The following is a 24203-nucleotide window of genomic DNA, read 5'->3' as shown; positions in this document are numbered from 1 at the left end:
AAAAGCCCTTATTGCATTGGCCCAATAAATCATATTTAACCCTCCGTCACATACAACTGATCTGACAGGCGCTTCTCTTTTACTTTCATTTCTCCTTCCTCACCAGATTGTGAGGAAACCCCCTCCCTCCAGGTAGTCTCCTGTCTCTTGAAGGTCTGTGAAACCTGATATCACAGTTTGATTTCAGAGCTTCAGGGGAGAGGATATAGCTGCACAGATCTCTCAGGCTCATTGTATGTGAATACGTCACATCCAGTAAGGTTGGTATTTTATGTTTTTATTCATCACAATAGTTTATTTAGCTTGTTTTATGAATGTATAGCACAAAATGTGAGGATATTTCATAGAAATAAGGGAGATTTTATAAAAGAAAGTGTGCTGCTCAGGCATATACAGTAGTTCCCTAACATATTCCTTCTCTTGCTTCAGATTATCTGCTGAAATGGAGAAGAAAATGTACAATTTATCCAAACAACTTGATGTTGAGGAAGTAACAAACATGCTGTTAGATGATAGAGACCTCACACTGAATGAGGATTTAGGAGAGGAAAGTGAGATTGATTCTCATGATGAGGTGGAAGAATGTATAAAGAAAAAATCCTTGCACTCAACTTAGATGCTCTGGTGAAATTTTAATGTAGTACTCATAAACGTTTCGGTCCAATATAGCAGGACCTTCATCAGTAACGTACTTAGAGATAAATGGAGAGACAACCGTGTCTCTGTGCACACTGAACACTGCGTCTTAGAGAACGAGGAGTAACGTAAACTCAGGGACCTAATCCCAACTGATAGAGTGAGAGGAGAAGTGTGCCAGGAAGCAGACGCGGAGAGGTGGAAGAATGTGTCCTGGATTCTGAAACAGAGCAAGATGGTGACAGTGGTGAGGATGAAGAAGTTGGATCATATTATATTGGAAAAGATAAAAATACTAAATGGAACAAGAAGCCATTCCAGAAAAAACGTAGGGAACCTTTAAACATTATTACTCACCTTCCTGCAGTAATAGGAACTGCACGTAATGCAAAAACTGCAGTTGAATGCTGGAACAGTATATTTACAGATGACATTCTGGACTCTATTGTCACATATACCAACCAATATATAGACATTATAAAGGACAAGTACATCTGCAACAGAACCATCAAGCCCACAGATGAAATAGAACTGCGTGCTTTTTTTGGATTACTGTACCTTGCAGGAGCTTATAGGGCAAATAGACAAAGTTTGGAGGAACTTTGGGGTAAAGATGGGGATGGAGTTGAAAAATTTAGCCTTGTTATGTCCATAAACAGATTCAAGATTCTAATTTGTTGCCTTCGGTTTGACGACAGAACTACCCAAACCGAACGCAAAACACATGACCGACTTGCTCCAATTCGTGATATATTTCAAAGATTTGTTGTAAACTGTAAACAAAGTAATTACCCTGGAGAGAATCTCACTATTGACGAAATGCTCCCTGGTTTTCGTGGTAGATGTGCCTTTCGTCAATATATTCCATCAAAGCCAAACAAATATGGAATAAAAATTTATGCCCTTGTTGATGCCAGTAAGACCTACACTTACAACCTGGAGGTTTATGCAGGAAAACAACCAGAAGGTCCTTACTGTGTGAGCAACAAACCCATTGATGTTGTAAAAAGACTGGCTGAACCCTTATTTGGATCGGGTCGCAATATTACAGCTGACAATTGGTTTACAAGTTGTGATCTGATTGATTATCTGAAAATTCAGAAGCTGTCATATGTGGGAACTGTAAGAAAAAACAAAAGGGAATTGCCGCCGCAGTTTGTAAGTGTGAAAGAGAGACAACAGTACAGCAGTATGTTTGCATTCCATAATGGAAAGGCTTTAGTTTCCTATGTACCACATGCCAAAAAAATCGTACTTCTTCTATCAACACTTCATGATGATGCTGCCATCGATCCTGGGACTGGGACAAAAAAAAAACCGGAGATAATTACATTTTACAATGCCACCAAAGGGGGTGTGGATACAGCAGATCAGATGTGCTCCACTTTCAACGTCAGCAGAAACATCAAACGCTGGCCAATGGTCATATTTTTTGCTATGTTGAATTTGGGTGGTATAAATTCACAAGTAATTTATCTTGAAAACAAGCTTGAACCACTCCGTAGACGATTGTATCTGAAAAAATTGGCCCATGAACTAGTACTTGGAGAGCTACGCAGGAGAAGCGTGAAAACAATCGGTATCCCCTCTCGCCTTCAAGTTCAGCTCAAAAGGTTCCGCCCAGAAGATGATGGTGAAAAGTCACCATCTGCACCACCTCACAAAAGAAGGAGATGCACCACCTGCCAAACGGAAAGCGGAACCAGAAGGCTTTCAAATTATGAATGTCTCAAATGTCATAAAGCAATTTGCCTGACACATGCAAAAATGGTGTGTAATTCTTGCTATTTGCTCTGCAAGTGTGACTTTTCTGGGGAAACCTCAGCATCTACTTCTGATTGAATATGTTTTTAATAGTACTTAAGGTACCTTAAAATTAAGTTTGTGTTCAAAAATTTTCTTTGTACATTTTTTTTGAGAGAGTCGAACTGGGGACTATTTGGCGGGAGTTTTGAAAAGTTTGTATTTCATAGTTATTAGTTTTATGTTAAGTAAATGTTTTTTTTTGCAACTGATTATGTGCAGTCTCTTTTATTACATCCCTATGAAGGTCACTGATCACTTTTAGAGCACTGAAATTGCAAACATTAGATATTATAGGTATTTTTCCAGCAGGCGCCTGACAGGCACATTGTATGTGAACTCGTTAGTCCGAATATTGTATGTGACGGAGGGTTAAAAAAGTATTGCTCCTCCAAACTTCTGGGGCTAACAAAGCAACTCAAAACACAACTGCACCAAACGTTTAAAAATGTCTCATTTGTACGACATTATTAATATCGTGTATGTGTGTGTATATGTATATATATATATATATATATATATATATATATATATATATATATATATATATATATATATATATATATATATATATGTATATATATATATATATGTATATATATATATATGTATATATATGTATACACACACGCAAATATACAGCTCTGGCAAAAATTAGCAGACCACTGCAAAATGTTCAGTTTGTCTGATTTTTCTCTTCATAGGTATATTTTTGAGTAAAATGTAAATTGTTCTTTTATTCTATAAACTACTGACAACATGTCTCCGAAGTTCCAAGTAATACATTTTGTATTTATTTTCTGAAAATGAGAAATGGTCAAAATACCCAAAAAATGCATTGCTTGCAGACCTCAAATAATGCAAATAAAAAAACAAACAGCAAATTTTCAAATCATTTAGAGACAACAATACTAATGTTTTAACTCAGGAAGAGTTCAGAAATCAATATTTTGTGGAATAACCATGATTATTAATCACGGCTTTCATGCGTCTTGGCATGCTTTCCACCAGTCTTTCACACTGCTTCTGGGTGACCTTATGCCACTCCTGGTACAAAAATTTAAGCAGTTCTTTGTTTGATGGCCTGTGACTATCCTTCTTCCTTTTGATTACATTCCAGAGGTTTTCAATTGGGTTCAGGTCTGGAGATTGGGCTGGCCATGACAGGGATTTGATGTGATGGTCCTTCATCCACAACTTGATTGACCTAGCTGTGTGGTATGGCGCATTGTCCTGCTGAAAAAAACAGTCCTCAGAGATGGGGAACATTGCCTGAGCAGAAGGAATCAACTGTTTTTCCAGGATAACCTTTTATGCGGCTTGATTCATACGTCCTTCACAAAGAACAACCTGCCAAATTTCACAGTGGGTGCAAGACACTGCGGCTTGTGCGGCTCTCCGGGTCTCCGTCTCACCAATAGACGACCAGGTGTTTATCTGGGGATGCTTCAGCAAGGCTTGAATTGGGTGGGTTAATCTTTGCGAAGGACGCATGAATCAAGCCGTATACAAGGTTATCCTGAAAAAAACAGTTAATTCCTTCTGCTTAGGAAATTCAGCAGCCATGTACAGTGAAATCACAGCAGGAGCCGACAGGACATAATAGATGGATTACATACAGTATATACACATAGAATAGTTATACAAATGTCAGTGACATTAGTACAGTGCATGTGCACCTTACTGTACGTGTATTTAATTATTAAAATATTTTTCGGGGAAAAAAAAAATGGTGTAGACTCCTGCATAGTTTTCTTAACCAGCAAAGGGAAAGCTGACGGCTGGGGGCAGATGTTTATAGCCTGGGAAGGGGGTAATACCCCTGGAGCTTCCCAGGCTATTAATATCTCACAGCTGTATACGTAGCCTTTACTGGCTGTTAAAATGGGGGACTCCCCTATAATTAATAACCAGCAAAGACTATGCAGACAGCTGCGGGCTAATAATAGCCTAGAAAGGGCCCATGGATATTGCCCTCCCCCCAGGCTAAGAACATCAGCCCTCAGCCGCTCCAGAAAAGGTGCATCTACAAGATGTCCAATTCTGGCACTTGGCCTCGCTCTTCCCACTTGCCCAGTAGCGGTGGCAAGAGGGGTAATGGTGTGTGTCTGGGGGGGGGGGGATGTCACCTTTGTATTGTCAGGTGACATCAAGCCCAAAGGTTAGTAATGGAGAGGCATCTATAAAATGCCCCCATTACTAATCCCATAGTCATATTGTAGAACAACACACACACCCACCAAGAATAAAGTCCTTTAATTGAAAGAATGACAAAGACTCCTTCAATAAATCTTAATTAGCCATATGTACGACATCGCCATTGTCTTCTTCAAAAGAGTTAAAATATATTATCAATATCCCTCACCTCTCCGTCATTCTGGGGATAAACAGTTTTCAACTTGGATGGTGCCAAGATGCCACCGTCTAGGTTGAGAACCACTGGGGAATAAGCTGCTCAACTAGCGGTGACGTCACTGAGGCTGCGTTCCCAGCCAGGCTGAACTGTGGTGACCTCAGCTAGATCCTCCTGATGAACTGCGGAGAACTCGCCTCTGCACCATGCAACTATCTCACAGTGCTAGCGGGGATCTCACCAAGGTCAAGAAAGTTCAGCCCGGCTGGGAACGCAGCCTCAGTGACCTGCGGTAACCTCAATGACATCACCGCTAGTCACTGATGCTGCGCTCGCAGCAGCTCATTCCCCAGTGGTTCTCAGCCTGGACGGTCGTATCTTGGAACCGTCCAGGATGAAAACTGTTTACTTCCTATAAATGGATTACGGCGTGGGACGGAACGACAGATAGGTGAAGGATATTATTGTTTTTTATTTCTGTTTTATTAGAGGAGACGATGGATTCAGCGGAATTAGGCATTACGTGAGTATAACTGTTTGTTATGTTTAAATAAAAATGGAAAACTGCATTTTGTTTTATTTCTAATAAAAGACTTTATTCTGGCTGTGTCTTTATTTACCATACAACTATAGGATTAGCAATGGATAGGTGTCTTATAGATGCCTCTCCATTACTAAGCCGTGGGCTTGCTGTCACCTGACAATACAAAGGTGACATCAACCCCACAAATATGAACCCCATTTGCCACCGCTATAGGGCAAGTGGGAAGAGCCAGGCAAAGCTCCAGAATTAGCGCATCTAATAGATGTGCCTTTTCTGGGCAGGTGCGGACTACTATTTTTAGGCTGGCGGGGCCTAGATCAATGACCCCTTACCAGCCTAAGAATACCAGCCCCCAGCTGTGTGCTTTAACAAGGATAGTGTGTCAAAAATGGGGGGGGGACCCAATGCCGTTTTTTTAAATTAAATAATTAAAAAATACGGCATGAGGACCCCTCTATTCTTGATAACCAGTCTTGCTAATGCTGACAGCTGGTGGATGCAGCCCCCAGCAGTGAGTTTTGCCTGGAAGGTTATCGACAATACGGGGGAACCCGTATTGTTTTTGTTTTTTAGTGTTTTGTTTTGTTTTTTATTTTATTTAATTTACAGCGCAGGAGCCGGCTGATGAATATTCCCATGAGCAGCTCCTGCTCTCACTGTTATTAGCTGCAGCAGGCGTTGGCTAATGGGAGCTGTAGTCCCATCAGCTGACACCAGTGACCGGAGGTAAACTTCATGCCTCTGATTACAGCTGTGTGCTCACGCTGTCTTTTGGCAGTGTGGGAATTGCGGCTCTCTGACCAGCGGGGATGGTTTCACCGCTGATCAGAAGAGGCATTTGCCGTGCTGTTATGCACATGACAGAGTGGCAAACACTGTATTGTCAGGCCCCCCCATTCAAGTGAATGGGGTTCAGGTCCGCTGCTCAGTGTCTCCACTGGATGACAGGCTGTATGGCTGCACCATGCAGCCCGCCATCTATAGATAGCACAGCAGAATGTGAGGTCACATTTGGCTGTCCTTGACTTTTCTGCAGCAAATACACTGCAAAAAAGTCAACCTGCGTATTTGCAGCATTTTTTCACCATTTAAGTCAATGCCAAAAAGCTGAAAAAACGACATTCTCCAAGTAAAAAAAAAAAACGCAGCAAAGAACCTCTTGATGACAAAAAACAAACAAACAAACAATGTATGTGAATGAGATTTCTGAAACGTCATAGGTTTTTCTGGCACTGTAAAAAGCAGCTAAAAATTAACAAAAAAAACGCAGCAAAAACGCCCAGTGTGAACATACCCTAAAACTTTGTATGGACACTGTCTGAACCAGCAAGGAGAGTTCCAAAAAGTTATTAATGCAGCTACATATTATACTACAGGCTGTCACTCAAAATGAATCAGTACAAAAAAAGTAACTGAACATATTTACAAACTTACTATACATTTCCTGAAGATCAATTCAACACAAAGTGAAAAAAACACGAACATACTCTTTAATTTTGACACGTGTAAGGTTATAAATCAATTTATCCATCACAAATTGGTAGAATACTCCAGAACGTACAAGGCAACTTTATAAATATAGGTCAGTGGTAAAAGCCGTACTTTACAGAGAGGTCAGCGCTAATGAATGGGATTGGATTACATGGCGCAGACAGGAACCAGTTACATGTGCCAACTTTCCTGGTTTAGTGTACCCAGACAAATTAGCAGTGACAATGACTAGCTGTCCCCACTTCCCAAAACTATTTCAGTGCTACAAAGAAACACCACAGTGAGCCCTGACCTGAGCGAGACCATTGTATCACACCGAGGAGCACAAGGAAGTGCGGCATTGTGTGCCATCGTCTTATGTAACAACCTGCAACACGGAGAAGCCGCTTTACACAGTACACAAGTATCGTCAGCATTGCTGCTCTTGGTCGTGTCATAAAGAATCCGACAAACCTGAGATTAGAGCTAGTGGTAGTTTCTAGATCCAGACAACAAAACAGTGCACAGCGCCTGACAGCAGCCAGACATGAGGAAATCTGTTTCCAGCAATATTTCTGCTGGCTTATAGGGCACCATTAATTTCCAGAGCACTTTACAGATATAATCATCACTGTCCACATTGGGGCTCACTTCCACAGTGGAAAATCCACACATGCCAGGTTTGCTTCCAAATTGTTCAGATTTTGTTGCACAAGTGCTGCAGCATTCACTCCTGGCAATGCAGCTTGAAAATCTGCATCACCCCTGCCTGAAGCAGACCATGAAGATCTGAAATCAGGGATTCTCAATGGTGTGGAGACAGTAGGGGTTGTAATTGTCAAGCAGTGAGGAGGAGGATTCTTGAATTCTGACCTCAGGCCTTCCTGTATGGTACGCAGGACCCACTGATTTGTGGTGATGGCCTGCCACTGGGAGAGAAAGCCCAAGAGTCGGCCCCCAACCGGAGAGCAGTCATTGCTTCTCAGGAACCTGCTGATGTTGGGGGACAAGGATGTTCCTGGTTTTACCCCCTTTTGGGTAACTCCACCAACCTGTTTTACCTTTACCCTTGTAATCTCTCTGGGGAGCTTGCTCACGGGAGGGACGAAAAGAGTGTTTCCTAGAGCTTCTCTGCTCTGGAAGAGCTTTCTTTTTATCTGTAGCCTTGTCTTGATTTCATCAAGGGCTGGTCCAAACACAATGTCCCTGAAAAGGAATACCACATAGTTTGGACTTGGAGGTAATGTCACCTCCCCAGGATTTAAGCCATAGAGCTCTCCTAGCCGAATTGGAGAGCACTGCAGACCTAGCGGCTACCCGTACAGACTCAGCGGAGGAATCCGCAAGAAACCCCATTGCCTTCTCAAGTAGTGGTAGAGAGTTTAGTATCTCTTCCCTTGAAGTCCCCTGGGAAAGGTGATTTTCTAATGTACGTAGCCAGAGGAATAGGGATCTGGCAACACATGTTGAGGCCACATTTGTTTTTAGTAGATTGGTGGATGTGTCCCAGGATTTTCTTAACAAGCTCTCGATTTTCCGATCCATAGGATCTTTGAGCTGAGAGGAATCTTCAAAAGTAAGAGCCATCTTTTTGGTTACCCTGGAGACCTGTACATCCACTTTAGGTATCTCCCATAAAGAACAGTCCCCATCAAGAGGGAAGCGATACTTTAACTCTGATGGGACACTCAGACCTTTCTCAGGCAGGCCCCATTCATGAAGTTCAAGATTCTCAATGTTTTCATGTATAGGGAACCCCTTTGGGGCCCTGGGTTTTAACCCCCCAAACATATCATCCTGAACGGAGTGGCTCGCTACCTCCTCCTCCACCCCCATGGTGCCCCTCACCATAGTAATTAGCTCTTCCATATCTTCGGAAGAAAAGAGATGTTTTTAACCCCTTCATGACCCAGCCTATTTTGACCTTAAAGACCTTGCCGTTTTTTGCAATTCTGACCAGTGTCCCTTTATGAGGTAATAACTCAGGAACGCTTCAACGGATCCTAGCGGTTCTGAGATTGTTTTTTCGTGACATATTGGGCTTCATGTTAGTGGTAAATTTAGGTCAATAAATTCTGCGTTTATTTGTGATAAAAACGGAAATTTGGCGAAAATTTTGAAAATTTTGCAATTTTCACATTTTGAATTTTTATTCTGTTAAACCAGAGAGATATGTGACACAAAATAGTTAATAAATAACATTTCCCACATGTTTACTTTACATCAGCACAATTTTGGAAACAAAATTTTTTTTTGTTAGGAAGTTATAAGGGTTAAAATTTGACCAGCGATTTGTCATTTTTACAACGAAATTTACAAAACCATTTTTTTTAGGGACCACCTCACATTTGAAGTCAGTTTGAGGGGTCTATATGGCTGAAAATACCCAAAAGTGACACCATTCTAAAAACTGCACCCCTCAAGGTACTCAAAACCACATTCAAGAAGTTTATTAACCCTTCAGGTGCTTCACAGCAGCAGAAGCAACATGGAAGGAAAAAATGAACATTTAACTTTTTAGTCACAAAAATGATCTTTTAGCAACAATTTTTTTATTTTCCCAATGGTAAAAGGAGAAACTGAACCACGAAAGTTGTTGTCCAATTTGTCCTGAGTACGCTGATACCTCATATGTGGGGGTAAACCACTGTTTGGGCGCACGGCAGGGCTTGGAAGGGAAGGAGCGCCATTTGACTTTTTGAATCAAAAATTGGCTCCACTCTTTAGCGGACACCATGTCACGTTTGGAAAGCCCCCGTGTGCCTAAAAATTGGAGCTCCCCCACAAGTGACCCCATTTTGGAAACTAGACATCCCAAGGAACTTATCTAGATGCATAGTGAGCACTTTGAACCCCCAGGTGCTTCACAAATTGATCCGTAAAAATGAAAAAGTACTTTTTTTTCACAAAAAAATTATTTTCGCCTCAATTTTTTCATTTTCACATGGGCAGTAGGATAAAATGGATCATAAAATTTGTTGGGCAATTTCTCCCGAGTACGCCGATACCTCATATGTGGGGGTAAACCACTGTTTGGGCACTCGGCAGGGCTCGGAAGGGAAGGCGCGCCATTTGACTTTTTGAATGGAAAATTAGCTCCAATTGTTAGCGGACACCATGTCGCGTTTGGAGAGCCCCTGTGTGCCTAAACATTGGAGCTCCCCCACAAGTGACCCCATTTTGGAAACTAGACCCCCCAAGGAACTTATCTAGATGCATATTGAGCACTTTAAACCCCCAGGTGCTTCACAGAAGTTTATAACGCAGAGCCATGAAAATAAAAAATAATTTTTCTTTCCTCAAAAATGATTTTTTAGCCTGGAATTTCCTATTTTGCCAAGGATAATAGGAGAAATTGGACCCCAAATATTGTTGTCCAGTTTGTCCTGAGTATGCTGATACCCCATATGTGGGGGTAAACCACTGTTTGGGCGCACGGCAGGGCTCGGAAGGGATGGCACGCCATTTGGCTTTTTAAATGGAAAATTAGCTCCAATCATTAGCGGACACCATGTCACGTTTGGAGAGCCCCTGTGTGCCTAAACATTGGAGATCCCCCAGAAATGACACCATTTTGGAAACTAGACCCCCAAAGGAACTAGTCTAGATGTGTGGTGAGGACTTTGAACCCCCAAGTGCTTCACAGAAGTTTATAACGCAGAGCCATGAAAATAAAATAAAAAAATTATTTTCTCAAAAATGATCTTTTAGCCTGCAATTTTTTATTTTCCCAAGGGTAACAGGAGAAATTTGACCCCAAAAGTTGTTGTCCAGTTTCTCCTGAGTACGCTGATACCCCATATGTGGGGGTAAATCACTGTTTGGGCACATGCCGGGGCTCGGAAGTGAAGTAGTGACGTTTTGAAATGCAGACTTTGATGGAATGCTCTGTGGGCGTCACGTTGCGTTTGCAGAGCCCCTGATGTGGCTTAACAGTAGAAACCCCCCACAAGTGACCGCATTTTGGAAACTAGACCCCCAAAGGAACTTATCTAGATGTGTGGTGAGCACTTTGAACCCCCAAGCGCTTCATAGAAGTTTATAATGCAGAGCCGTGAAAATAATAAATACGTTTTCTTTCCTCAAAAATAATTATTTAGCCCAGAATTTTTTATTTTCCCAAGGGTTACAGGAGAAATTGGACCCCAAAAGTTGTTGTCCAGTTTCTCTTGAATACGCTGATACCCCATGAGTGGGGGTAAACCACTGTTTGGGCACACGTCGGGGCTCAGAAGGGAAGTAGTGACTTTTGAAATGCAGACTTTGATGGAATGGTCTGCGGGTGTCACGTTGCGTTTGCAGAGCCCCTGGTGTGCCTAAACAGTAGAAACCCCCACAAGTGACCCCATTTTAGAAACTAGACCCCCCAAGGAACTTATCTAGATATGTGGTGAGCACTTTGAACCCCCAAGTGCTTCACAGACGTTTACAACGCAGAGCCGTGAAAATAAAAAATCATTTTTCTTTCCTCAAAAATTATGTTTTAGCAAGCATTTTTTTAGATTCACAAGGGTAACAGGAGAAATTGGACCCCAGTAATTGTTGCGCAGTTTGTCCTGAGTATGCTGGTACCCCATATGTGGGGGTAAACCACTGTTTGGGCACACGTCGGGGCTCAGAAGTGAGGGAGCACCATTTGACTTTTTGAATACGAGATTGGCTGGAATCAATGGTGGCGCCATGTTGCGTTTGGAGACCCCTGATGTGCCTAAACAGTGGTAACCCCTCAATTCTACCTCCAACACTAACCCCAACACACCCCTAACTCTAATCCCAACTGTAGCCATAACCCTAATCACAACCCTAACCGCAACACACCCCTAACCACAACCCTAACCCCAACACACCCCTAACCACAACCCTAATTCCAACCCTAACCCTAAGGCTATGTGCCCACGTTGCGGATTCGTGTGAGATATTTCCGCACCATTTTTGAAAAATCCACAGGTAAAAGGCACTGCGTTTTACCTGCGGATTTTCCGCGGATTTCCAGTGTTTTTTGTGCGGATTTCACCTGCGGATTCCTATTGAGGAACAGGTGTAAAACGCTGCGGAATCCGCACAAAGAATTGACATGCTGCGGAAAATACAACGCAGCGTTTCCGCGCGGTATTTTCCGCACCATGGGCACAGCGGATTTGGTTTTTCATATGTTTACATGGTACTGTAAACCTGATGGAACACTGCTGCGAATCCGCAGCCAAATCCGCACCGTGTGCACATAGCCTAATTCTAAAGGTATGTGCACACGCTGCGGAAAACGCTGCGGATCCGCAGCAGTTTCCCATGAGTTTACAGTTCAATGTAAACCTACGGGAAACAAAAATCGCTGTACACATGCTGCGGAAAAACTGCACGGAAACGCAGCGGTTTACATTCCGCAGCATGTCACTTCTTTTGTGCGGATTCCGCAGCGGTTTTACAACTGCTCCAATAGAAAATCGCAGTTGTAAAACCGCAGTGAAATGCGCAGAAAAAAACGCGGTAAATCCGCCATAAATCCGCAGCGGTTTAGCACTGCGGATTTATCAAATCCGCAGCGGAAAAATCCGCAGAGGACCAGAATACGTGTGCACATACCGAAACCCTAACCCTAGCCCTAACCCTACCCCTAGCCCTACCCCTAACCCTATTCTAACATTAGTGGGAAAAAAAAATGTCTTTATTTTTTTATTGTCCCCACCTATGGGGGTGACAAAGGGGGGGGGGTCATTTATTATTTTTTTTATTTTGATCACTGAGATATAATCTATCTCAGTGATCAAAATGCACTTTGGAACGAATCTGCCGGCCGGCAGATTCGGCGGGCGCACTGCATATGCGCCCGCCATTTTGGAAGATGGCGGCGCCCAGGGAAAAGACGGACGGGACCCCGGCTGGATCGGTAAGTATGATGGGGTGGGGGGGACCACGGGGGGGGGATCGGAGCACGGGGGGGGGGGATCGGAGCACGGGGGGGGGGATCGGAGCACGGGAGGGGTGGAACGGAGCACGGGGGGGCTGGAATGGAGCACGGGGGGGCTGGAATGGAGCACGGGGGGGTGGAACGGAGCAGCGGGGGGTGTGGATCGGAGTGCAGGGGGGGTGATTGGAGCACGGGGGGTGATTGGAGCACGGGGGGGAGCGGAGCACTGGACGGAGGGGAGCCGGAGCAGTGTACCGGCCAGATCGGGGGGCTGCGGGGGCGATCGGTGGGGTGGGGTGGGGGCACATTAGTATTTCCAGCCATGGCCGATGATATTTCAGCATCGGCCATGGCTGGATTGTAATATTAAACCCGTTATAATAGGTGAAATATTACAAATCGCTCTGATTGGCAGTTTCACTTTCAACAGCTAATCAGAGCGATCGTAGCCACGAGGGGGTGAAGCCACCCCCCCTGGGCTAAACTACCACTCCCCCTGTCCCTGCAGATCGGGTGAAATGGGAGTTAACCCTTTCACCCGGCCTGCAGGGACGCGATCTTTCCATGACGCCACATAGGCGTCATGGGTCGGATTGGCACCGACTTTCATGACGCCTACGTGGCGTCATGGGTCGGGAAGGGGTTAATTATCTGGTCTGAGTGTGGAAGTGGAACCCTCATTCTACCAAATGTCCTCTGAACCCGAGGTACGGATCTCGCCTGAGTCAGAGTCAGAATCCACAGGATTTTCTTAGGAGGAGGGGGCTGTTGTGTCGGGGCCTGGGAAAGGGCCGCCATAGAGGACTGGACCTCCTGTTTGATGAGGGTTCTGATGCTGTCCCGAAGAGAGGGCTGTTCATTACGCAGCACTTCATCCGTGCATGTTGGCAGAGCTTTTTCTTATAAGTGGAGGGAAGCTTGGACGTACATGCACCACACTTGCGGCTGGGCATCTTATCCTTTTTTAGGGGCAAGGACCTTGTCTCCCTAAAAAGGTGACAGAAAGGTGAACCAAGTCACTTTATAATTATCTGGACAGCAAGGGACCTCATCCACTACTTACTGTAGGAGGGTGAACGCTGGGCTCTGCAGAAGGAGAGTGCAGGGGTTTGTCGCCGTCCATAGGGTCAGTCAGTCACCAGTCACAGAGGGACATAGACAGAGGCCTTACCTGGAGGCTTTCCCCGACCAGGAATATATAGCATCGAGGTCGCCAGCGAGATTTAGTGCTCCTCCTCCTCCCGGGGTCCGTAGGGGGTGATGCAAAGAAACGCCCATCATGGCTGCTGCTGGGCCAGGACGCCGCGCGCTCCAGGGTGGAACGCATAGGGACGAAACTGGAAGTTCGGGAGCGTCACTTCCGATGCACGCGCGGCCTCCGACAGCAGCGAGGAGGGAGGAGAAAGCCGGGGAGTTACAGGAGAACCCCGGTGCACTTCACTGCCCTGCTTTACCCCACGAGGAGGTGCAGGAAGAGCGGGATAGAGGGTCCCAAGTCACGCGATGAACGCGGAGATGGGAGCAGTCACAGGAGGAGGAGAGCAGGGCCCCCGACCTCGACTGCACGGCATAAAGGTAACAGTGCTCTGATCACCGGCCATGGCAGCACTATCAGAAACCTCTCCATGCCCCATAGGGGACAGGAAAAACACTGGTGGTTGCAGGAAGGGGAAGGTATTTAACCTCTTTGTTTCCTGTCCCCTATTAGGGTGGGGAGACATCCTCCGATACTGCTGTCGTGGAAGGTGACTGGAGAAAAAGTCAAGAAACTCTACTTTTCTCTGGCATTTTGTAAACCTGAAATATCTTTCGCCTGAAAAACAGACATTTTTAGCTGCCTGAAAAAGGTGTGTGCCCATATCATTAGAAGGAGAAGGGAGGACAACCAAAATTAAATGGTGGCAGTTATACGGGAGGACGTGCAAGTTCAAAGAGCTAACAATCTACTCGTGCCCAATAATGTTAGTAGCAACGACTGCTTTATAAAGTGAACCAGGGAGAGAACAAAGAGCTAAACATAATGAAGCAGCCATACAGACATGATGTGGCATACACTAGGGATATGAGATAAATCCATTCATTCCCTGGAGGCAGAGAGACATGACGCCATATGTGTGCACATTATACACAGCATCTGACAGACACATCAAGCGTGCAGCGTGCCAGCAGTGACTTCACTCCTCACAGATAACTGTACAAAGAGGAACCAGCTCCAAAATGAAAAACACGCACGCACGCACGCACGCACACACACACACACACACACACGGGTCTTGTGTAGGAAATTACTTCTGGATGTTCATTTTAGCCCCCAAAAAATGTCTCAAGAAATGTATAAAACGTCACATAAGATCTAGGGAAACAAGTGCAGGCCTTAAAGGGAACCTGTCACCCCGTTTTTTCAGATTGAGATATAAATACTGTTAAATAGGGCCTGCGCTGTGCGTTACTATAGTGTATGTAGTGTACCCTGATTCCACACCTATGCTGAGAAATACATTACCAAAGTCGCCGTTTTCGCCTGTCAATCAGGCTGGTCTGGTCAGGTGGGCGTGGTGACATCGCTCACATCGCCCGAGATGCAAACTCGGCTTTGGGAAAATGGCCACCGCGATCTCTTCTGCGCACGCGCGGCATCCCGCAGCCATTTTCCTGAAGTCCCGTGCAGCAGAGCACTCCATCTGCGCACGCGCGGCCCCAGGAAGATGGCTGCCCCCACCGATGAAAGGGATAACAGCGCAGATCGCGCGCTGTTTCTTCACGTGCGCGCAGGGAATTCGGAACTTGGACATGCGCACACCACTACGCCACCAACGGAAAGCTGGGGAAGAAAAGAGCGATGTCACCACGCCCACCTGACCAGACCAGCCTGATTGACAGGCGAAAACGGCGACTTTGGTAATGTATTTCTCAGCATAGGTGGGGAATCAGGGTACACTACATACACTATAGTAACGCACAGCGCAGGCCCTATTTAACAGTATTTATATCTCAATCTGAAAAAACGGGGTGACAGGTTCCCTTTAACAGTCAAAGCTTTTGTCAGAAATGTCAAAACTACATAAAAATCTCTCAACTGCTACAGATACGAGGAAGGTATATCTGGCATTGGTGAACTGTGGTAAATGTGAGGTTCCCTAGGCGTCAAGCCATGTTCAGTATTTTACCTCAGTATGTGTAAACCAAAATCATGAGTGGAACAATCGGAGGAAAAGTTTAAGAGAAACACGTCACCACTTCTGTATTTATCACCCACTCCTGGTTTTGGCTTACAAATACTGAGGAAAAATACTTAACGTGTGCACATGGCCTTACTGTTTGTATACCTGGGCCTCACATGGCGATGACATAATATACACCACTAGTGCAGATGTAGCAGAGTCAAGGTTTATCCAGATTTCCATAGTACCTACAAATATGATACGCAAACAAATCATATAAGGAATAAATAATTTATTGGCAGATAATATAACCAACAATTGTAATAATATTGAAACACCAGGTTGCAAAGAAGTGCAGGATCACAAACAGGGTATATGTATACAAAAAGAATAAATATTACTAAAAATTACAGCACACAGACAATATATAAGTCAAAGGCACACATTGTGATCAAAAGAACACCGTACTGATGTCATTGGTAATTTTTATCGAAAAATACTGTATATACAAGGATAAAAGTATATAAAAGACCAAAGGAAATGTGCCCTGATGTAGAAATAGAAGTACCGGTATATCCCAAATGGAGTGTGTTAACATATATTCATTTATGATGGTAGTGATGACATGATCAGCTGCTGGGTTCACACAGAATAATAATCCACTGTTCCAGAAAGCAGTAAGGCCACGTGCACATGTTGCGGAATAGTCTGCTGATTTTTCTGGACTGATTTTAGTAAATCCGCAGGTAACCCGCACTGCAGATTTCCTGCGGAATTACTGCGATTTTTTTTTGCAGATTTTGTGCGGATTCCACCTGCGGTTTTACACCTGCAGATTCCTATTATGGAGCAGGTGTAAACCGCTGCGGAATCCGCACAAAGAATTGACATGCTGCAGAATAAACAACACTACGTTTCCGCGCAGTTTTGTCCGCAGCATGTGCACTGCGGATTTTGTTTTCCATAGGTTAACATGGTATTGTAAGCTCGGGGCAAACTGCTGCGAATCCGCAGCGGCCAATCCGCTGCGGATCCGCAGCAAAATCCGCAACGTGTGCACATAGTCTAACAGGCCAGGGTCACACTTGCATGTGCAATGCAAGAAACTCGCGGGAGTCTCTCACATCAATACCCGGCAATGGGGACCGGAGCGTGCAGCTGCATGTATTTCTATGCAGTCACACGCTCCGGTCCCGAGTGCCGGGTATTGATGCGTGAGTTTCTCGCACTGCACACGCAAGTGTGACCCCGGCCATAGTATTGTATAGGTACAGCCTGTAATCAAACCTAAGTAGTGACTGCTGATATGAAACACAGGATTAGCATAAAGAATCAGATACCTAAATCACATATGGCAGAGATAGCCAGCATAATAAAGTGCTATTGCATACAAGGTGCTAGTACATAAAAAGTGCATAGAAAAGTGACATCATAGGGACGAGCAGCCATTACAAACCCTAAAACAGACCTGCACACGCCTGACGTCAAAGCCAAGACGAAACGCGCGTCGGGCACGTGCAGGTCCGATCAGAGGTTTGCATTGACTGGTCATCACTATGTCACTTTCCTATGCATCAGCACTTTTTATGTACTAGCATTTTCTTTTATATACTTTTATCCTTATATGTATTTTTCGATAAAAATTACCAATGACATCAGTTCAGTGTTCCTTTGAGCACAATGTATGCCTTTGACATATATTGTTGTGTGCTGTAATTTTTGCATCATTTGGGAATGAGGATTGTCTCAGACTCTCTGCCTGATCTGTATCCGCTATAAGAAACATGAGCTAAGTACTCCTTATGATTGATATTTTTTTATCGGACTCCTGATGAACCTCAGTGGAGGGGAAACGCGTTGAGTGCCGTTTATAACGGAATATGTACTTTGCCACTAAGGCTCATCGTTATTTGGGGAATGTTTATCGCTATTTGCAGCAATGCTCATCATTCGTGCTGCAGCTTTTGGAGCATATAATTGGTTATTTTGCGTATGATCTGCTGCTATACATCTGTTACATAGAGAGTGTTACATTCACTATAGAATATATTATAATGATGTTTTGATATACATCTAATTATCTTCTTCTCTCTCTCTATCATCTTTGCTCCTTTTCCTATATTTGATTTGTTTATATTCGGTGACCCCTATATATATATAGATAAACGATCAAGTTGACAATATCTATATTTTGAAAAAGTGAATGTTACAATTATTAATCTAATAGTAGGAACCCTCTTTCTGTAGGATTTATAGCTATAGGTTGAGACATTAATACGTTATCTTTAGCGTATGTGAACAATATAAATAGCTATATTTTCTTATTAAATCTATCCTTTTTCACCCTTTGTGTGCATCTTTTTTACTCCCTTGCCATTGTCAGAGACAAATAGGGCAGACAGGGAGAGCCGCCGACGAGTGGGGGCGCCAGTGCGCAAGGTATTAGGGTGCCAACCTCCGCTGTCAGGCAGGGTGAGATAGGTTGTATATATAGGGTCAGGCACCTCCCCCTGGGTGCATCTAATTTTTTATGTATTGGTGTTGGGGTATATTCACGTTTTTGTATTGACATTTTAAGCTATTTAAATAAAAAATGTTGTTTTAATAATTTCAAAATTAGAGTTCCGCGGTGACTACATAGATTAATATCTCTAATAGCCTATCCTCTACAAACTGTGAAACTGTGCTGTAATTTTTAGTGATATTTAGGCTATGTGCTCACGATGCAGATTCGCAGCGTTTTTTCCACGCAGAAACGCTGCAGATCCGCAAAGTGATTTACAGTACAATGTAAATCAATAGGAAACCAAAATTCTGTGCTAATGGTGGAGAAAACTCTGCATCGAAAACGCAGCGAATCGAAAGAAGGAGCGTGTCACTTCTTTTGTGCGGATCTGCAGCGTTTCTGCACCATTCCATTATAGAAAACCGCAGGGGTAAAAAAAACGCATGAAATCCGCAGCAAATCCGCAACAAAAACACATCAAATCTGCACCTGCATTTTCTGCCAGGAGATGCAGATTTTGTGCAGAAAATTCTGCACCCAAATCTGCAACGTGTGCACTTACCCTTATTATACTTTCTGTATACATATACCCTGTTTGTTATCCTGCACCACTTTGCCACCTGGCGGTTTTTTCAATACCATTATAATTGTTTTTTATATTATCTGCCAATAAATGATTTATTCCTTATATGATTTGGTTGTGTATCATATCTGTAGCTATTTTAGTTCAATGGATACACAACATTTGCATTTATTTATGCCAGCTTTCCATAGTATTGCACGTACACTTGCTCACTATTCCATATACATTTCTCCTATTATAGGGGCACATTACTTGACAGTAAAATAAATTGAGATCAGACAGTTTTTAGGGTAAAGGTTCCCAATACTCATTAAAACAATGTTGGTCGAACCAATAGGTGTGGGCTGGCTCAGCCAACAGTTTCATGCATATAGTGGGCGCCCCATGCCACATAAGCTGTCACCAAAGGGGTCTGACAGTGGCTCACTCGTAGAGAACCCAACAAGCGCTCCAATGTAATGGGGAGTAGGGATGAGCGGACCCCTGTGGATGTTCGGGTACCAGAACTATACCCGAATCCCATAGAAGTCAGTGGGGACCTGAACTTTGGTGCTGTAAAATGGTCGTAGTAAGGGCTAGGGGGCTGCAAAAGGGTCTCTCTCCCTGAACTCCAAAACGGACTTCCGTTCGAAGTGCATGTTTGGAGTTCAGCACCGTATGACAGTTTGGGTTCGCTCATCTCTAGCTGGGACATATAGGTGCCGGAAGAACCATTGTATGGCTGACCGCTATCTATTGTAAGGGTTTGTCTGGCTGGTAAATTGGTCACAGACCATGATCTGCAGATCACTGGCCATACGGCTTACCTTAGTAACATCTGGTGTATGGCCAGTACAGATGAGATGTACAGCAGAATCTGCAGATAAATAAGTGGCGTGTATGGGCAGCTTTAAGCTGGGGCTAGTGGTACCTCTGGCCACAGCTCAGGTCACGTAGCCAAATATCCCCGTGTGCCGCTTGCACATTGAATGGAGCCGCAATACAACCAGGAAGAAAACGCGGCCACAAGAAATAAGTCATAACCAGGTGGATTCTTTGTAACTTGCTTGTGGCGCGACCCTGTGGGCAGCAATACCACCTGATTCACTTGCATTAGGCAGCGACATTCTAGGATCTTGGCCTGCGAGATCTGTCACTGTTGCAATGCGCCATCACTTTTTTCTGCCATTTTTGATGTGTAACCTGCAGAAACCACACAATATGATGTCGGAGCCCTCCCGTGTCTTACAGGGTACTATCCTGGCGGTGTCATACGCCTGACATATGGGCGCTGTCACTGTGCAACCAGGGGTTATGCCATATCAGGTTACCCAAAGTCAAATTTTGACACCTGGATTGTCTCGCAGAACAATTTCCCAACAATTTCATCACCATTAGATCTTCCTGGATGTACAATCATCAAAATTCAACTATGGTAGAATTAAACATAGTCTCATCTCTGGCCAACATGGCAGTGCTGGGGGCGAAGAGTGGCACCACTGCTGGCAGCCAGGACTGGACATGCAGGAATAGTGCACTAAAGGCCTAGGACATGTCCCTTGTGCGAGGCCCAGGCAGGGCACGGTGGCGCAGGGGAGCGGGCAGCAGCCTGGTATGGGGGCTCTTACCTGGGGCACTGCAGTCTGCACACACCTCGCCCCTCTGCACCTTCCGAGACATCCTCAGAGGAGAGGAGGGGATCACCTTCTGAGCCAGGGTGCTGTCCTGTGCTGCACCAATCCAGAGAACGCCGGGCACAGGCTGCAGTGGGGCGGGCACCGGGGACAGGAGGGCACCTGCCCGCAGCCTCCGGCGCTGAGGCGATGAGGATTACCGAGGAGCAGGGGCTCTGACGGCTCCTGTCTCCGCAGCTCACCCCGGGCTGAGTGCATCGGCTGCAGGAAACTGAGAGAAGCCCTGCCCATCCAACAGGAGGGGCCACATCCCAAGCTGCACCCCCAGGGGATGGGAAAAGGAAATGGGAGCGAGGAGGAGGAGGACGGAGCAGGAGCTGGCACTGCACACTGCCAATGGAGGGGATGAGCAGTGCCCACTGGTGGCACATAATGGAGGGGATGAGCAGTGCCCACTGGTACTAACACTGCTGCATGGCAGATAATGGAGGGGATGAGCAGTGCCCACTGGTGGCACATAATGGAGGGGATGAGCAGTGCCCACTGGTACTAACACTGCTGCATGGCACATAATGGAGGGGATGAGCAGTGCTCCACTGGTACTAACACTGCTGCATGGCACATAATGGAGGGGATGAGCAGTGCCCACTGGTGGCACATAATGGAGGGGATGAGCAGTGCCCAATGGTACTAACACTGCTGCATGGCACATAATGGAGGGGATGAGCAGTGCTCCACTGGTACTAACACTGCTGCATGGCACATAATGGAGGGGTTGAGCAGTGCCCACTGGTACTAACACTGCTGCATGGCACATAATGGAGGGGATGAGCAGTGCTCCACTGGTACTAACACTGCTGCATGGCACATAATGGAGGGGATGAGCAGTGCCCACTGGTACTAACACTGCTGCATGGCACATAATGGAGGGGATGAGCAGTGCCCACTGGTACTAACACTGCTGCATGGCACATAATGGAGGGGACGAGCAGTGCCCACTGGTACTAACACTGCTGCATGGCACATAATGGAGGGGATGAGCAGTGCTCCACTGGTACTAACACTGCTGCATGGCACATAATGGAGGGGATGAGCAGTGCTCACTGGTACTAACACTGCTGCATGGCACATAATGGAGGGGATGAGCAGTGCTCACTGGTACTAACACTGCTGCGTGGCACATAATGGAGGGGATGAGCAGTGCCCACTGGTACTAACACTGCTGCATGGCACATAATGGAGGGGATGAGCAGTGCTCCACTGGTACTAACACTGCTGCATGGCACATAATGGAGGGGATGAGCAGTGCCCACTGGTACTAACACTGCTGCATGGCACATAATGGAGGGGATGAGCAGTGCCCACTGGTACTAACACTGCTGCATGGCACATAATGGAGGGGACGAGCAGTGCCCACTGGTACTAACACTGCTGCATGGCACATAATGGAGGGGATGAGCAGTGCTCCACTGGTACTAACACTGCTGCATGGCACATAATGGAGGGGATGAGCAGTGCTCCACTGGTACTAACACTGCTGCATGGCACATAATGGAGGGGATGAGCAGTGCTCACTGGTACTAACACTGCTGCGTGGCACATAATGGAGGGGATGAGCAGTGCTCACTGGTACTAACACTGCTGCGTGGCACATAATGGAGGGGATGAGCAGTGCTCACTGGTACTAACACTGCTTCGTGGCACATAATGGAGGGGATGAGCAGTGCTCGCTGGTACTAACACTGCTGCGTGGCACATAATGGAGGGGATGAGCAGTGCCCGCTGGTACTAACACTGCTGCATGGCACATAATGGAGGGGATGAGCAGTGCTCACTGGTACTAACACTGCTGCATGGCACATAATGGAGGGGATGAGCAGTGCTCACTGGTACTAACACTGCTGCGTGGCACATAATGGAGGGGATGAGCAGTGCTCACTGGTACTAACACTGCTGCGTGGCACATAATGGAGGGGATGAGCAGTGCCCGCTGGTACTAACACTGCTGCATGGCACATAATGGAGGGGACGAGCAGTGCTCACTGGTACTAACACTGCTGCATGGCACATAATGGAGGGGATGAGCAGTGCTCACTGGTACTAACACTGCTGCGTGGCACATAATGGAGGGGATGAGCAGTGCTCACTGGTACTAACACTGCTGCGTGGCACATAATGGAGGGGATGAGCAGTGCTCGCTGGTACTAACACTGCTGCGTGGCACATAATGGAGGGGATGAGCAGTGCCCGCTGGTACTAACACTGCTGCATGGCACATAATGGAGGGGATGAGCAGTGCTCCACTGGTACTAACACTGCTGCATGGCACATAATGGAGGGGATGAGCAGTGCTCCACTGGTACTAACACTGCTGCATGGCACATAATGGAGGGGATGAGCAGTGCCCACTGGTACTAACACTGCTGCATGGCACATAATGGAGGGGACGAGCAGTGCCCACTGGTACTAACACTGCTGCATGGCACATAATGGAGGGGATGAGCAGTGCTCCACTGGTACTAACACTGCTGCATGGCACATAATGGAGGGGATGAGCAGTGCCCACTGGTACTAACACTGCTGCATGGCACATAATGGAGGGGACGAGCAGTGCCCACTGGTACTAACACTGCTGCATGGCACATAATGGAGGGGACGAGCAGTGCTCCACTGGTACTAACACTGCTGCATGGCAGATAATGGAGGGGACGAGCAGTGCTCCACTGGTACTAACACTGCTGCATGGCACATAATGGAGGGGATGAGCAGTGCTCCACTGGTACTAACACTGCTGCATGGCACATAATGGAGGGGATGAGCAGTGCTCCACTGGTACTAACACTGCTGCATGGCAGATAATGGAGGGGATGAGCAGTGCTCCACTGGTACTAACACTGCTGCATGGCACATAATGGAGGGGATGAGCAGTGCTCCACTGGTACTAACACTGCTGCGTGGCACATAATGGAGGGGATGAGCAGTGCCCACTGGTACTAACACTGCTGCATGGCACATAATGGAGGGGACGAGCAGTGCTCCACTGGTACTAACACTGCTGCATGGCACATAATGGAGGGGATGAGCAGTGCTCACTGGTACTAACACTGCTGCATGGCACATAATGGAGGGGATGAGCAGTGCTCACTGGTACTAACACTGCTGCGTGGCACATAATGGAGGGGATGAGCAGTGCCCGCTGGTACTAACACTGCTGCATGGCACATAATGGAGGGGATGAGCAGTGCTCACTGGTACTAACACTGCTGCATGGCACATAATGGAGGGGATGAGCAGTGCTCACTGGTACTAACACTGCTGCGTGGCACATAATGGAGGGGATGAGCAGTGCCCGCTGGTACTAACACTGCTGCATGGCACATAATGGAGGGGATGAGCAGTGCTCCACTGGTACTAACACTGCTGCATGGCACATAATGGAGGGGATGAGCAGTGCTCCACTGGTACTAACACTGCTGCATGGCACATAATGGAGGGGATGAGCAGTGCCCACTGGTACTAACACTGCTGCATGGCACATAATGGAGGGGACGAGCAGTGCCCACTGGTACTAACACTGCTGCATGGCACATAATGGAGGGGAGGAGCAGTGCTCCACTGGTACTAACACT

General features: G+C 45.9%; 1 protein-coding gene across 8 annotated transcripts in view; it reads right to left on the bottom strand.

Moving 5' to 3' along the window:
- Positions 1-20859, bottom strand: part of GIT1 (GIT ArfGAP 1) — a 175389-nt gene extending 154530 nt beyond the window's left edge. For 2 of the 8 annotated variants that reach the window (XM_069761174.1, XM_069761181.1), the window contains exon 1: positions 20569-20857. In XM_069761174.1, the coding sequence (XP_069617275.1) occupies positions 20569-20620 (52 nt within the window). In that variant the 5' untranslated portion in view covers positions 20621-20857. Of the gene's footprint in view, positions 1-20568 lie in introns of all 8 variants that reach the window. The other 6 variants (XM_069761176.1, XM_069761179.1, XM_069761178.1 and 3 more) reach the window with 5 other exon arrangements.
- Between the last annotated feature and the right edge of the window lie 3344 nt (positions 20860-24203).

This window comes from Ranitomeya imitator, chromosome 3, assembly GCF_032444005.1.
Source record: "Ranitomeya imitator isolate aRanImi1 chromosome 3, aRanImi1.pri, whole genome shotgun sequence".
Taxonomy (NCBI): domain Eukaryota; kingdom Metazoa; phylum Chordata; class Amphibia; order Anura; family Dendrobatidae; genus Ranitomeya; species Ranitomeya imitator.
This window is presented reverse-complemented; position numbering and strand designations above follow the sequence as displayed.